This window comes from Leptopilina heterotoma, unplaced genomic scaffold, assembly GCF_015476425.1.
Source record: "Leptopilina heterotoma isolate Lh14 unplaced genomic scaffold, ASM1547642v1 Lhet_68, whole genome shotgun sequence".
NCBI lineage: Eukaryota > Metazoa > Arthropoda > Insecta > Hymenoptera > Figitidae > Leptopilina > Leptopilina heterotoma.
The window spans coordinates 5303469-5318109 of NW_025111157.1; the positions used below are offsets into that span (position 1 = coordinate 5303469).

The 14641-nt window shown below is 25.6% G+C and overlaps 2 protein-coding genes across 2 annotated transcripts in view; one reads left to right on the plus strand and one right to left on the minus strand.

Annotated features, from left to right (window-relative positions):
- Window positions 1–1421: 1421 nt before the first annotated feature.
- LOC122510433 (uncharacterized protein MAL8P1.12-like) lies at window positions 1422–12651 on the plus strand. Its single transcript, XM_043625073.1, has 4 exons — window positions 1422–1766; window positions 3892–4834; window positions 6887–7970; window positions 9567–12651. Exons 1-4 carry the CDS (start codon window positions 1636–1638, stop codon window positions 12614–12616), a joined length of 5208 nt encoding a protein of 1735 aa, XP_043481008.1. The 5' UTR covers window positions 1422–1635; the 3' UTR covers window positions 12617–12651.
- Window positions 12652–12935: 284 nt separating this feature from the next.
- LOC122510439 (dynein axonemal heavy chain 2) overlaps window positions 12936–14641 on the minus strand; it is a 37342-nt gene continuing 35636 nt past the window's right edge. The window contains exons 62-63 of the mRNA XM_043625084.1: window positions 13194–13344; window positions 12936–13099 (exon numbers count right to left, since the gene is read on the minus strand). Coding sequence (XP_043481019.1) covers window positions 12960–13099; window positions 13194–13344 — 291 coding nt within the window. The 3' untranslated portion in view covers window positions 12936–12959. The remainder of the gene's footprint in view (window positions 13100–13193; window positions 13345–14641) is intronic.

Here is a 14641-nt window from a genome sequence, read left to right on the forward strand (position 1 = left end):
TTAAATTGTAATTTAATTGAATTCTAGGTAGTTTTATTTTTGTTTCATTTTTGTTTCATTTTATTTCTGTTTCATTTTTGTAATTTATTTATTGTAAAATAATTTATACGGACTTTAATAATATATTAATTGGCGTTTTAATTTTGTTTCCTGCTTGGAATTTATTTTTTCTAAAATAATTTATATCAACTTTAAAATATATTGATTGGAGTTTTCATTTTTGTTTCCCGTTTCGAATTTATTTTTTCTAAAATATTTTATATTTATATTCAAAATCAGTATATTTTAAAAAATTAAAAATATTTATAAATATTTTTAATTTTTTAAAATATACTGATTTTGTTTGGTACATTTTTGTTTTATTTTTGTTTCATTTTTGTCTCATTTTTGTTTCATTTTCGGAATTCATTTTTCTCTAGAATAATTTATAAGAATTTTAAAAATACATATTGATTGGAGTTGTTATATTATTACATGGGGGATTTTTTTTATTCCTGAAGCCCGGCGAAGCCCTTCTTTTTCACTCAGTATCATTTTACACCTCAACTTTTTAAGACGGTCAATGACTTGTTACTTTTATTTTTTAAGAAAATAATAATTAAACAAGTGCAATGGAATTTGTATCATTTTTTCGAAATATAATCGAGAAGAATTTAAACTCTACTCTTATTGTTTTAAATTTGTTTAGGTCATTTGTATAAATAAATAATATAGAATTATGTCCTCCATAAGTAATAGAAAGAACAGGTTTAATTATATAAGTTCTCATTGCTTGAAAAATGCACGAAATATGAGACGTTATTGGTACAGTCACTTCGAAGATCATCATATTATTAATTTTACGATCGATAATAATCAACTAATTTATATTTCTATTTAAAGATACTAATTTATTAATACTTTCGAAATTTACATAAATTATTCCACTTCTTTTCTTTAACTAAATTAATTCGTTAAAAATCAGAAATTAAAATAATTTAAATAAATAATTGAATAATTAAAATTCATTTATCTTTGGTAATTTTTGTGTTAAATTGCAAAAATATTTCCAAGTTATTGGAAATCTATTTATTCGGTATTAAAGGAAATTATTAGTATTTTTTTAAATTAGTCATTAATTTAAACAAATTAATACAATTTCTGTCAAATTCATTGTAAAAAAATTATTTATTTATTTTTCCGGCAAAAATAAAATTTAATTGAAATTGAAAAAACTGATTGGAAAAATTATGATTGCTATTGGAAAGTAGAAGAAATAAATCTGTTTGTGCCGATAAATATCGTCTCATCGGGTTTATAAGAGTTTATAAGAGGGAAATTCAAGCCATGTATTCGAAATTTGATCTTACATTCTTTTATTTCCTGTTTGTGGACAATGTCCATAGCTTTTGCAAGAAACATGAAGTGATTCGATGTTTCATAGTGGGGTGGTCAGTTAGTCGGGCTTCCAAGTCTCGTTTCGTGTCATTCTTAGTTCAAATCTAACAGCAACAAGAGGATAAAAAATTGTTTTTTTTTCATTCAGTAATTATTCTTTTCTTTCAATTTATCGATAGATCAATTTATGTGAAAGTGAAAGTGATTTTTTTCCAATCAAATTTTCAATTTGTGATAGACAAAAAAAAATTATAATAAATGGCCGCAACCGAGAGGACGTATTTAACGAGACCAAATGATCCACCTCATTATGTCGAATTTGCCGGCATTATTCGGAACCGAAGAAACAGAATTCGTCAATTTCAATGTTGTGTCTGTGCATTTCTTTTGTAAGTTTCGAGATTTTTCTACCGAACTTTCAATTTTTAAAATTTTTTGTTTTAGATTTTTTATTTTTTATTTTGAATTTTGAAATTAAATTAATTTTTTAAATTGAATTTCATCCGTTTTTTCATTTGCTATAGAAATTATTTGTTTTTGTTGTTTGAAATTTTGTTTAATTTCTTTCTCAATTTTCTTTTTTTCATTTCTTTTTATTTTCGATTTTTTAATTCACTGTCTACTTTATTTTTAACTCTGATTCGAAATTGTTTTTAAATGATAATTTAATTGTAAATAAATTCTAAGAAATAACTTGTAAAAAAATATTAAGTAATAAGTTATAAATAAATAATAAGTCATAATTTGTAAATAAATAAAATTAATTGTAAAGAAATGATTCCTTATTACAAAATATTTTCCGTGTTTCAAAATAATTTTTATAAATTTGTCTAATTTAAAAATTAATAGGCAGAGCAACATATGGAAAAGAAGATTGAATCCTAATTGAACAAAATGACTCCGATAAGTGACAAACTAATAGAAAAGAAACCAAACTATTAAAATCTAATTCAATTATTTTACTCATTGCAATTATTCGCAAATGGAAATACATTTTTCTAATTGATTATATATTTTTCTTTTTCTGTACGATGTGAAAATTATTCCAAAGAACAAAGTCATGAGTGGTTTGCGGTTTCTCTAGAAAGTCGGCGACCTCACTTATGAATTTTCAAATAACAATAAATTATTTCGTAACAAATTGCATTGTTTATCATTCAAATAGAATAAAAATACCGAACAAAAAAAGCGCAATTAAAATTTTAACAGGGTTGCAACAAAAATTTGATATTGTTTTTTCCCGACTTTATCTTGTTTTCTAGACAGAAATTTGATTTCCTTCCTGATCGTTATTACAAAAAAAAAAATTCAAGAGAAGTTCAATAATTGAAAAATGATAATTATTTTAAATAGAATTTCAGAGAATTTCAATTATTTTCAAAAATTTTAATAAAATTCTGCGAAACTATTCAATTGTTTTTATAAATAATGAAATTCTTCGTGAAAGTTCAATTATTTTCAATACAATTTCAATCAAATTTCTCAAATGGATTCAATTATTCAATACAATATTTTAAAACATTTTAATAAAATTTTGTTAAAGAATTCAATTATTCTCCAAAGTTTCAATAAAATATTTTATAAGAATTGAATTATTTTCATAAATAATATATTTCTTCGGATGAATTCAATTATTTTCATTACAATTTTTATAAAATTTCTCAAAGAAATTCAGTTACTCTTAGAATTCTGGAAAGAAAAGAATTGTCTCTAAAAAATTATAATAAAATTCAATCATTAAATTTTTAATAACAATAAATTATTAAAGATAATCTTCAAAAGAGTTTAATTTTTTATGAATGATTTTAATAAAATTTATTATATTATTAAGTACAATTATTAACAAAATTGATCATATTAAAAAAAATTTAAGAAATTTTTTGAAAGAATTCATACATTTTTAATATTTTAATAAAATTCCTTAAATTTTTTCAATTATTTAAAAAAATCGTAATAAATTTTTGAGAAGAATTTATTTAATATATTACTTCCTGAAAATTTGAATAAAATTCAATAATCCAATGTTTAATTACAATTATTAACAAACACGAATATTTTAAAAACTTGAATGAAATTTTTTATAAAATTTAATTACTTTCGAAATTTTCAATTCAAATTATTAAAAAAATCTCCAATATTTAAAAAAAATTTAAAGAAATTCTTCAAAATAATTGAATTATATTTTCAAAAGTTGGAATAAAATTCAATCCGAGAATTCACCTATTTTCATAAATAATAAAATTCTTCTCGAGAATTCAATTATTTTCAAAAATTTTGATAAAATTCTTCGAATAAAACCAATTAATTAAACATTTTTTGATAAAATTCTTCAATGATTTTCAGTACATTAATTTTAAAATTCAAAGAATTTAAAGAAGTAAAGAAAAAATTATTAATAAAAAGCTATTAAAAAGCGTTTGCTTTTTTGCTTCATAACTTTTTCAGCTAATTTCAAAATTCAAATAGATTACTCGAACACACAACGATTATTAATACAGAATTCCTTTTCAACAGGGCACTCTTTGTGATAAGCGTTGTCATGACAATCAGCTACTCAATAAGTCACACGTCGACAAATAATTTAACAGCCGCCACCAATTCAACAATAAATCCCGAGATAAATCTCTTAAAATCTGCCGAATGGAAATTAAATCCCGACCCACCGGATGACAATGATGATAATAATAATTTACCATCCCTAACAGACGGGGAAACAATTCAAGGCATTAAAGCCGGAAACGAGGCAATTGAAAATCGAAGAATTTCCGACGCTTACACTAAACCCTTACCTTCGCCATCGCCGAATTTCCGTCATCAATTCGCCGTCAGCACAAGTCTCGAGGCCGGTGCATTGGCCCTAGCTGGTGTTGGCGAAATAGCCGCAACAATACGAATCGAAGAGTCAAGATCCCTCCACGGTAAACCATCGTCATTTGGCAGCTACTTCAATGGCGGTTGGACATCACACGGACACTGTAAAAAATTCAGGGAAATTATTTGCAAACCGAGTAAATATAGAACGTACGATGGTACGTGTAATAATAGAAAGCAATGGGGTGCGGCAATGACACCGTATCGAAGAATTTTACCGCCAGCTTACGCCGATAGAATAAATGCGCCAAGAAGAGCAATTTCGGGAAAGGCACTGCCATCAGCTAGGGAAGTTAGTCTTAAAGTTCATCCACCATCGCCTAGTTCAAATCCCGCTTTCACGGTGATGTTGGCTGTTTATGGACAATTCTTGGATCATGATATCACAGCGACAGCCATCAGTCAGGGTATCAATGGAAGTTCTTTGTCCTGTTGCTCGGCATCGCTCTATCATCCTGAATGTTTTCCAGTTAAAGTTGGACATGGCGATCCGGTCTACGATATTGGAAAGAGCTCCTGCATGGAATTTATTCGATCTGCTCCTGCCTCGCAGTGTGAAATTGGTCCTCGACAGCAACTCAATCAGGTATTTTTGATCTACAAAATTGTTCACAAAGTTAGATGAATTTATTCAAATAAAAAAAAATCGTTTTTGAAAATTTCATTTATCATATTCCTTAGAATTCGGATTTTTCTATATTGTGAATGTGGTTCAAATTGTCTATTCAATTACAATTTCAAAATATTGCGACGGGAAAAAAACAGTAGGAAAATAAGAAAACAATAGGAAAATTAAAAAGGGGTTCGTGAATATGCCATAAAAATTATTAGTTAGAATATTTAATGAAGAGAATTTTTTAGATTGAATTTTTGTTTAACAGAATTCTCGATTGACAAAATTTTTAATTAACAATCTTTTTATTTAAAAAAAATTTATGCTACCAAAATATCAATTCGTGCAGAATTTTTAACTCTCCGAATAAATATTCGTCAGAAATTAATAAAAAAAAAATTTCAATTAAACAAGATTTCTTTTGAATAAAGAATAAATTAATTAAAAATGTTATCAAGTTAAATGTCTGGTAAATAATAATTTGATGATTTCATATTCTGCTAAGTAAGATTTTTGTTAAGCAAAAATTTGCGTTAATTTAAATGAGAAAAATTCACGATCTACAAATTGTGAATTTTCAAATCAACGAAATATTTTTTATCGCATGTATTTTCATAAATTACAGATTGAAAAAAAAAGATTTAAAAAATTGAATTTTACATTTAGAAACTTGATAATTATTTTTTTTTTGATAGTGACACAAAATTTATTATTATTAAAACTCAACTTTGAAGAAGAAATAAATAAATTTTGTTTATTTGAACGTTTCCAAGAATTTAATTATTTTTGAAAATAAATAAATTCTTAAACACAAATTTTCAAAATTTCTGAAAATAATTCAATTCTTGGCATGAATTTTATTAAAAAATTTTTAAATAATTGAATTTGTAAGGAAGTATTTGATTAAAAACTTTAAAAATAATTGAATTCTTTTGAAGAAGTTAATTTCAAAGGTTTAAAGATAATTGAAATCTTTTGAGAATTTTTATAATTTTATAATTTTATTTATTTTAATTTTTTTTGAAAATAATTAAATTCCTGCAACAAATTTTATTATTCATGAAAAAATTCAATTTCTATCAAGAATTTTATTATTCATGACAATAATTTAACTCTTAAATAGAATTTTATGAACATTTTTGAAAATAATTGAATTTTTTTGATGAATTTCAGTAAAATTTATAAAAATAATTAAATTCATTCAAGAAATATTCTTAAAAATCATATTAAAAATAATTAAATTTCAGTAAAGATTTTTAAAAAAATTTTCCAAAATAATTGAATTCCTACAAAGAATTTAATAATTTTTTTTGAAAATAATTGAATTCCTTCAAAAAATTTTACTATTCATGAAAATAATTGAATTCTTTAAAGAAATTTTATAAAAATTTTGAACCCAATAGTGAAATTCTTTTCAGAAATATTATTATTGTTATAAAAAATTTTATCAAAATTGTATTGAAAATAATTGAATTTCTATGAAGAATTTTTATTAAAATCATAATTGAATTGCTTCGAGAAATTGTATTAAATTATATTGAAAATAATAGAATTCCTGGGAAGAATTTTTATTTATTAAAATAATTGAATTTATTCTTGGGAAGAATTTTACTAAAATGTTCAAAAATAGTTGAATTTCTTTGCAGAAATTAGTTAATATTTTTTTAAATAATAAATAATAACAATTAATTAGTTACTTAGTTGATTACTTCATAAATGAATTTCTTCAATTTTGATTCTAAAATTATTTAAGAATTGAAGTTGATATTTGAAAATAAATAGTTTTGTAATCAATTTTTATGACATATTCTTACGCTTTGGAAAAAACAATAATAGTTTAGGGAAAAAACAATATAAAAATGTTTAAATACAATTTAAATTGAATTTAATTAATTTAATTATTTAAATTTTATTTAACTAATTTAATTAATTAAAATTAAATTAAATTTAAATGAAAAATAAGAAAAAAATTATTAAAAAATAAATACAGTACAAAAACTACAATACCAAATAAATAATTTTCAGGTGACATCCTTCATTGATGGCTCAACAATCTACGGCGCAGACAATGAGACAATAAGCACCTTACGTGAATTTCACGGCGGTCGTTTGAAAATGCAAGTGACATCAGACAACAGAACTCTTCTGCCAAGAAGTACAAACTTCAACGACGGTTGTAATCGAAAACAGGAATGGAAACGTGGTCGCTACTGTTTCGCCGCCGGTGATAAGAGAGCAAACGAAAATCTTCATCTAACAACAATGCACATTTTATGGGCCAGACAACACAATCGCCTCGCCAATTCCCTTCACACTCTAAATCCATCTTGGAATGACGAGAAACTCTTTCAAGAATCACGCCGAATTCTCGGCGCTCAACTCCAGCACATCACCTACAATGAATTCCTCCCAATAGTCCTCGGCGAAACATTAACAAATGCAAAGAACCTAAAACCCATGAAATCAGGCTTTCGTCGTGTTAATCACACAGTCAATCCAGCTTTGGCGAATAATTTCGCCTCCGCGGCATTTCGTTTCGCTCACACATTACTTCCGGGTCTGATGAAATTGACCGACAGCGCGAAAGGAACGACGAGTTACATTGAATTGCATCGAATGCTCTTTAATCCCTACAGTCTTTATAATGAAGAGGGAATCGCGAAATCAGTGACAATGGCAACGTCGAATGTCATTCAAAAGACTTCGACACACGTCACGTCACAATTGACGAGTCACTTATTCGAGGATCCTGCATCAAATAAATCACTTCCCTGTGGATTGGATCTTGTCTCGTTGAACATTCAACGAGGACGGGATCATGGACTGCCGGGTTATAGTAAATGGCGAGAGCATTGTGGATTGAAGAAAGCAAATAAATTCTCCGATTTGGAGGACGATCTGGAGCCTGAAGCTTTGAAGGAAATTTCTAAATTGTACAAGAATGTTGATGATGTTGATTTGTATACTGGAGCTTTGGCTGAAATTCCTCGATCAGATGGCATTGTGGGACCAACATTCACTTGTCTTCTTGGGGAACAGTTCGAGAGATCACAGCAGGGCGATGGTTTTTGGTACGAGAATTCCGATCATCCTGGAGCGTTCACTGAAGGTGATTTAATTTTTAATTAATTATTTTTAATCATTCAATTTTTGGTTTGATTTACTTCAGGCCTCGGATCGACTTTAAGGGGTAAAAAAGACCTTTTAATCGATTAAACATTCAATGAAATATTTAAAAAAAAACGAAAAAGTCATATTTGTTTTGTATATTATCAAAAAAAATTTATTTTGTATTTCCTTGACTTTTCCTGTTTTCTAAATTCAATTATTTGAAAATTTAACAATGTTGTTACATAAAAATATCTAACAATAATAAATACTTGTTATTTTGCCACAGAAATTTAAATTTTAAAGATTTTAACTACAAACAATTCAATTATTTTTAATAATTGTCCGCATCTTTTTCAAGAAATTCAATTATTTAAACTTAGTTCAATTTTCTTATATTAATTTTCAAATGCAAATTTTCATGTTTTTATTATTGAAAATATACTTGAAATTTAGTCAAATTTTTTTTAAAAACTTTGAAAAATATTGAAAAATAATCGAGTTTTTAAGTAGCTTTTTTAAAAATATTAATTTACTTTTGTTTTGAAGATAATTGAATTTGGAATTATTAGAATAAAAAATCCTAAGAATTATAGTCTTTAAAAAAAGTCTAAATGTAAGTTTTCGAAATTTTTTTTTAAATATTTAAAAATAATTTGAAATAACAAAAGACTTTTCTAATTATTTACAATTGAAAAATTTACAAATAATTGAAATTTAGTAAAAATTTGTGACAATAATTTAATTTTTTAAAAGAACTTTTCGAAAATAATAAAAAATAATAAATTTTTTAAAGAATTTTAATTACAATTACGAAAATTAATGATTTTTTTTTAAATTTAATTTACTTTCTTGTAAATAATTATGTTAAGGGTTGAAAAAAATTGAATTTTTTAAAAGAATTTTTGGAATTTTTTTTGACAATTTAAACAGCTAATCAATTTTTTTTGGAAGAATTTTAATTTAAAATTTTGAAAAAAATGTCTTTATCAAAATTTTAGGAATAATTTAAAAAAAAATAGATTTTTCTCCAAAGAGAAAATTAATTATTATTGTAGAAATTATAATTATTTTGAATTTTAGGAAATAATTTAGTAAGTGTATTTTTTGTAGCTAATTTTTATTTTGACATTTATTAAAATTTTTGTGAGTTCATTATTTTGAAGAATTTATAATTGAAATTCTTCAAAAAATCAATTATTTTCAATAAAAATTTAACAAAATTTCATTTATTTAAATACTTTTCAATTATAATTTAAAAATATTTAAATAAATAAACAAAATATCGATATTTCAAAAATGTAATTATCTTAGAAAAATTAGTCATTTTAATATAACTTTAAATTTAATTTAAATTTCAAAAGAAAGAATTTGTAATATTTGAATATAGTTATTTTCCACTCTATAAAAATCGAAGTAATTTGTATTTTATATCCAAAAAAAAAAATTGTTGTATTTTACATTAGTTGTAAGAAAAGTCATGAAAATCGCATTTTTTTATAAATAAATCGGAAAAAATCGACCTTTTTGAAAAAATGGTAGGAAAAAATCCGAGGCTTGTAATTTTTGTAATTAAATATATACTAATTTTTTTCAGAGCAATTGCAAGAATTACGAAAGACGACGTTGGCGAAATTGATCTGCGATTGCTCTGATGGAATAACAGACATTCAGGCTGAAGTAATGAAGTCGGAGGACGGCAACAATCCAATAATCTCTTGCGAAGATATTTCTGAACCTTCCCTGGAGCCTTGGAGAGAAATTCCAAATCTTTCCGCCGAAGAACCTGTCGAAGACTCAAACTGGCTGATCTTCAAGACCGATATCAACAAAACAGTCCAAAATCTCGCAGATTTCATCAAGGGCAACGAACCTTCAATTCCAGACGATGACTATCTTCAATTTCAAAAAGAAATAGACGAATCCTTCCAAAATCTCAAAAACGAACTCCAAGGTCTTCGTCCCACTTCATTAAATACTAATCGACTTGATTCCTCCTCTCCTAATTCCGATCAGGATATTCCCGATGGTTTTGCTCCCGAATTACCAACTACTTCCGATTTAATAAATCTCATGCTTTTCATGAACAATTCACTCCAAGAGGCGAGAAATCAAGTGTCACTGCTGGCGAGGAAACATCCCGTTCATCACGATTGGGAAGTGTTTAAATCGAATATCACAAGAGTTCTGAATAGAAGTGTTGATCAACTGAAGGAGGGCTCGTCCAGTCGAGACGATTGGTTGGCTTTCAAGCAAAAAATCAAAGTTGAAGTCTCGCGGATAAAAACCGAAGTTGATGATATGAAAAATCAAATTGCCGAGATGAAGAAAAATCCCAAACTCAAAAAAGTCATGGATCACGACTCCGATTGGCAGATGCTCAAAAATGACGTCGTCAAATCAATCGGCGAAGTTGTCGACGTTATTGAAGACAATCTCCCACCGTCTGGCGATCCAAGTCGCGGGACTTTTCTCCAACGTATCAAAAATCGATTCCATCGTTTCGGTCATCGAGGCATTCATAAAACTGAAGATAATGAAAATGCTGAAAATTCTAAAGATAATAAAAATGCTGGAAATGATGAAAGTGATGAAAATATAGAAGATAATGAAAATACAGAAGACGATGAAAATATAGAAGACGACGAAAATATAGAAGACGATGAAAATACAGAAGATGACGAAAGTGCAGAAAATGAAAAAAATACAGAAAATGATGAAAATACAGAAGATATTGAAAATACTGAAGATAATGAAAATGATGAAAATACAGAAAATAATAAAAATACAGAAGATTCATTCGAAGATGCCAACAACTCAGATGAACAATTTTCCTTCTCCCACTGGCGGAAAACAAAAAGAAAAGCCATCAAATCATTAAACGAAGCCATCAGCAATATCGAAACAAATAAACCAAACTGGTCCCACTACAGAGACGAAATCAAAAAGAAATTCTCAAAACAAAAACATTTTTTCTCCTCGCGCAACGAAAGTCGCGAATGGATAAAATTCAAACACCAACTCAAGGAAACTATCGATAAAATAATTGAAGAAATTCGTGATAAATCTCCAAAACCCAATGATCCATCGTGGCCCGAGTACAAAGAGAAAATCACTGAAATGTTATCAAAATTCCGCAGTGATATACCAGTGAAACCGCCCGTTCTATTAACAATATCCGAAAACACGGTGTTCGATTGGAAAACCTTTAAATCCGATATGAATAAATCTTTATGCAAGTTAATTGATGATAGAAGATCGGGAAATTTATTGCCAAACGATACTACACAATGGCAGGAATTTAGGGAGAAATTTCACAAATCAATGAACGATTCTAAATACAGAATGTCCATTTTGAAATTGAATTTTGTGGAGAATTCAAAATTGGATTGGATTAATTTCAGGCGCGATTTGAAGGAGGCGATTGAAAATGTTGTTCGATACATCAAAGTAAATTCTCCACCACGTGGAAGTCCGGAATGGATTGAATTTAGAAGGGAAATAAGAATGAAATTTTCTGAAATTCGCCGTGAATTTGATAATAGAAGAGATGAAATTTTAGAAAGAGAATTAAAAGAAATAAATCATGAGGAACTGAATGATTGGAAAGCATTGCGAGAGGATATCAATCAAACGATAAATACAACAATGAATCGAAGAAAGAAATCCGTTTGTGATTCAAATTGGAAATTTTGTCATTATATCAACAGATCATTTTCTGAATTTAAAAATAATGTGAGTGAATTATCATCAAAAGTACAAGAGAAAAATTTGCTGAAATTATCCAACGATTGGAGTGACTTTTCCCATCAGATAAATGACTCACTGAAAAATGCTCTCAAAAATTTCGATAATATCAAACTCTCCAAAAATCTCGACTGGATGAATTTACGAGAGTCCATAAGGAACAATATTGCTCAACTAAAAGAAGAAATATCGAAAATTAAACAAGAATGGTCAATGAGAATAAACGAAGAAAATAAAAATATTTCCGATCTGGAAAAAAATACCGACCAATCATTCCTCGATCTTAAAAATCAAGTCGAATCTTTAGAAATTTCAAGTCAATTTAACATCAAAGAGGAGGATTGGAACAACTTTAAGAACTCGATAAATAAAACAGTAAAAAATTATATAGATTTACTAAAAGAAAACAATTCCAACGAATGGATGAATTTTAAAAATTTTCTAAAAAATTCAATCGACGATCTAAAGGAACAAATAGTTGAGTTGAAAAAGAATATTAACGAATCAATTGAAAAAATTAAGGTAGAAAAATTGAATCGAATACCATCAATCGAATCAAGTAATAATAACAATAAAACGATAGAAGGGATTTTAAATAATTTGAATAACTCCTCAATTATCAATTCCAATTTAAATAAAGTCAAAGAAGCATTAGTGAGAGCTCGAGATCAAATTCTACGTCTTTCGTATAACGATTCCAAATCAACTGAAAATATTTCCAAGTGGAAAAAATATCAAGACTCAGTGAAGGATCATTTTAATGAATTAAACGAAGCTATGAAAAATAAAACGAATCCTATAAACGATACAAAATCGTCTGCATCAAAATTGACTGCTTTCTCAATCTCGACAAGTTCCATTTTAATTCTAATTCTGGTGAGACTAGAAATAAGTTTTTAATTATCATCGATAATATAATGTATATTTAAATAAATGCCAAATTTTATAAAGTTAATTAATTATCTAAATATTAATTTAATTAGTTGATATTTCGATAAATATTTTTGAATAGTTATTTTAAAAAAAGTTATTTTTAAATACTTATTTTTTAAATAGTTATTTTTAAAAATTTATTTTTAAATACTTATTTCTAAATAGTTACTTCTAAATAATAAATTTTAAATAATCAATTCTTGATATCAAAATAACGAAATTTAATTCTTAATTAGCTATAAGAAGTATTTATATTTAAATAGCGTATTATAATTAGAAAGCGTAATGTAAATTGCATTAATAAAAGAAATTAATTTGCTAGACTTAATAAAAGAGCTGTTCCTCGTTTTATCCAAAAATCAGATCCTTCTTGGCCGGAATTTAAATCAATTGTAACGACATAAGCACCACTTCTTTGTGGATAGTAATAACAGGGACAATTATAAATTCCTGAATTAGAAATGAAATTATCTCACTTTTTGTTAAGAGCAAAAAGAGAATTTTGATTTTGATTTGTTAATTAGAAATAATTGTAAATAAATACCTTTAACTCTCTTTTTGATATTTTCCACTGGTCGGAAATGAATTACCGGCATGTTACAGACAAGTGACATTGGAGCAGGCTCCGTAAGTATTCCATTTTCTAAATCCCATCCAGCTCCCTCGAGATAAATCGTTCTCACATAAATTCCATCCTGAAGAAGAAAAAATTATTCTATCTTAATTTATATATAAATTTAAAGATATTTAAAATTTAAAGAACTCACTTAACAATATTAAATTATACTTGGCTTAAAATGAAAAAGGAGTTATACACTCCATACACTTAATATTAAATTATTTTTAAAAATAGTAATTAAAATCGATTATTTAAAAGAATTTTAATATAAATTCAATTATTTTCAACAATTTTGATGAAATTTTTTTAAAAAAATTATTATTTTCAAAATTGTTAATAAAATTCCTTCGCAAAATTCAATTATTTTCAAAAATTCAGACAAAAGTCTTCGAAAAATTCAATTATTTTTATGAATTGTAAAATCCTCCGAAAGAATTCAATTATTTTCGCATAAATAGGAAAATTCTTCGCAAGAATTAAAATATTTTCATAAATAATAGAATTTTACAAAAGAATTCAATTATTTTTCATAAATAATAAAATGTTTCGAAGGAATTCAATTATTTTTGTAAATAATAAAATTCTTCTGAGAAATTCAATTATTTTCAATACAATTTTACTTTAATTTCTAGTAAAAAATCTATTACATTCAAGATAATTTTAATAAAATTTCTCTAACAGATTAAATTATTTTTAAAAATTGTAATACAATTTTTCTAAACAATTCAATTGTTCTCAAAAGTTTTTAAAAAATACTTTGTAATTATTTTAATTATTTTCAAAATTTTCCATTAAAATTATTTTAAAGAATTACACTATTTTTACGAAATTTAATGAAATTCTTTTAAAAAAATGTAATTATTTACAAAAACTCTAATAAAATTTATTAAAAAAATTTAATTTTTTATGAATAATTTTAATATAATTTTATAGTAAAATTGTTAATTATAATTAATAATAAACACGATGATTTTAAAAACTTAAAAGAAATTCTCCATAAAATTTAAATACTTTCAAAATTTTCAGTAAAAATTATTAACAAAAAACTCCACTATTTTCAAGAAAATTGAAATAAATTCTTCAAAACAATTATTTTAAAGAAACTTAATAAAAATCATTCCAAGAATTAAATTATTTTCAATACAATTGAATACAATACAAAAAAAAAATGTTGATAAAATTCTTGAAATGAATTCAATTATATTCAAATTTTTTTATAAATACTTCACAAGAATTCAATTATTTTCAGTACATCGAAAATTTCATTATTTATGAAAATAATTGAATTCTTAAATAGAATTTTATTAAAAGTTTTTAAAATAATTAAATAGCTGCGAAAAAATTTATTATTTCTGCAAATAATTGAATTTTTG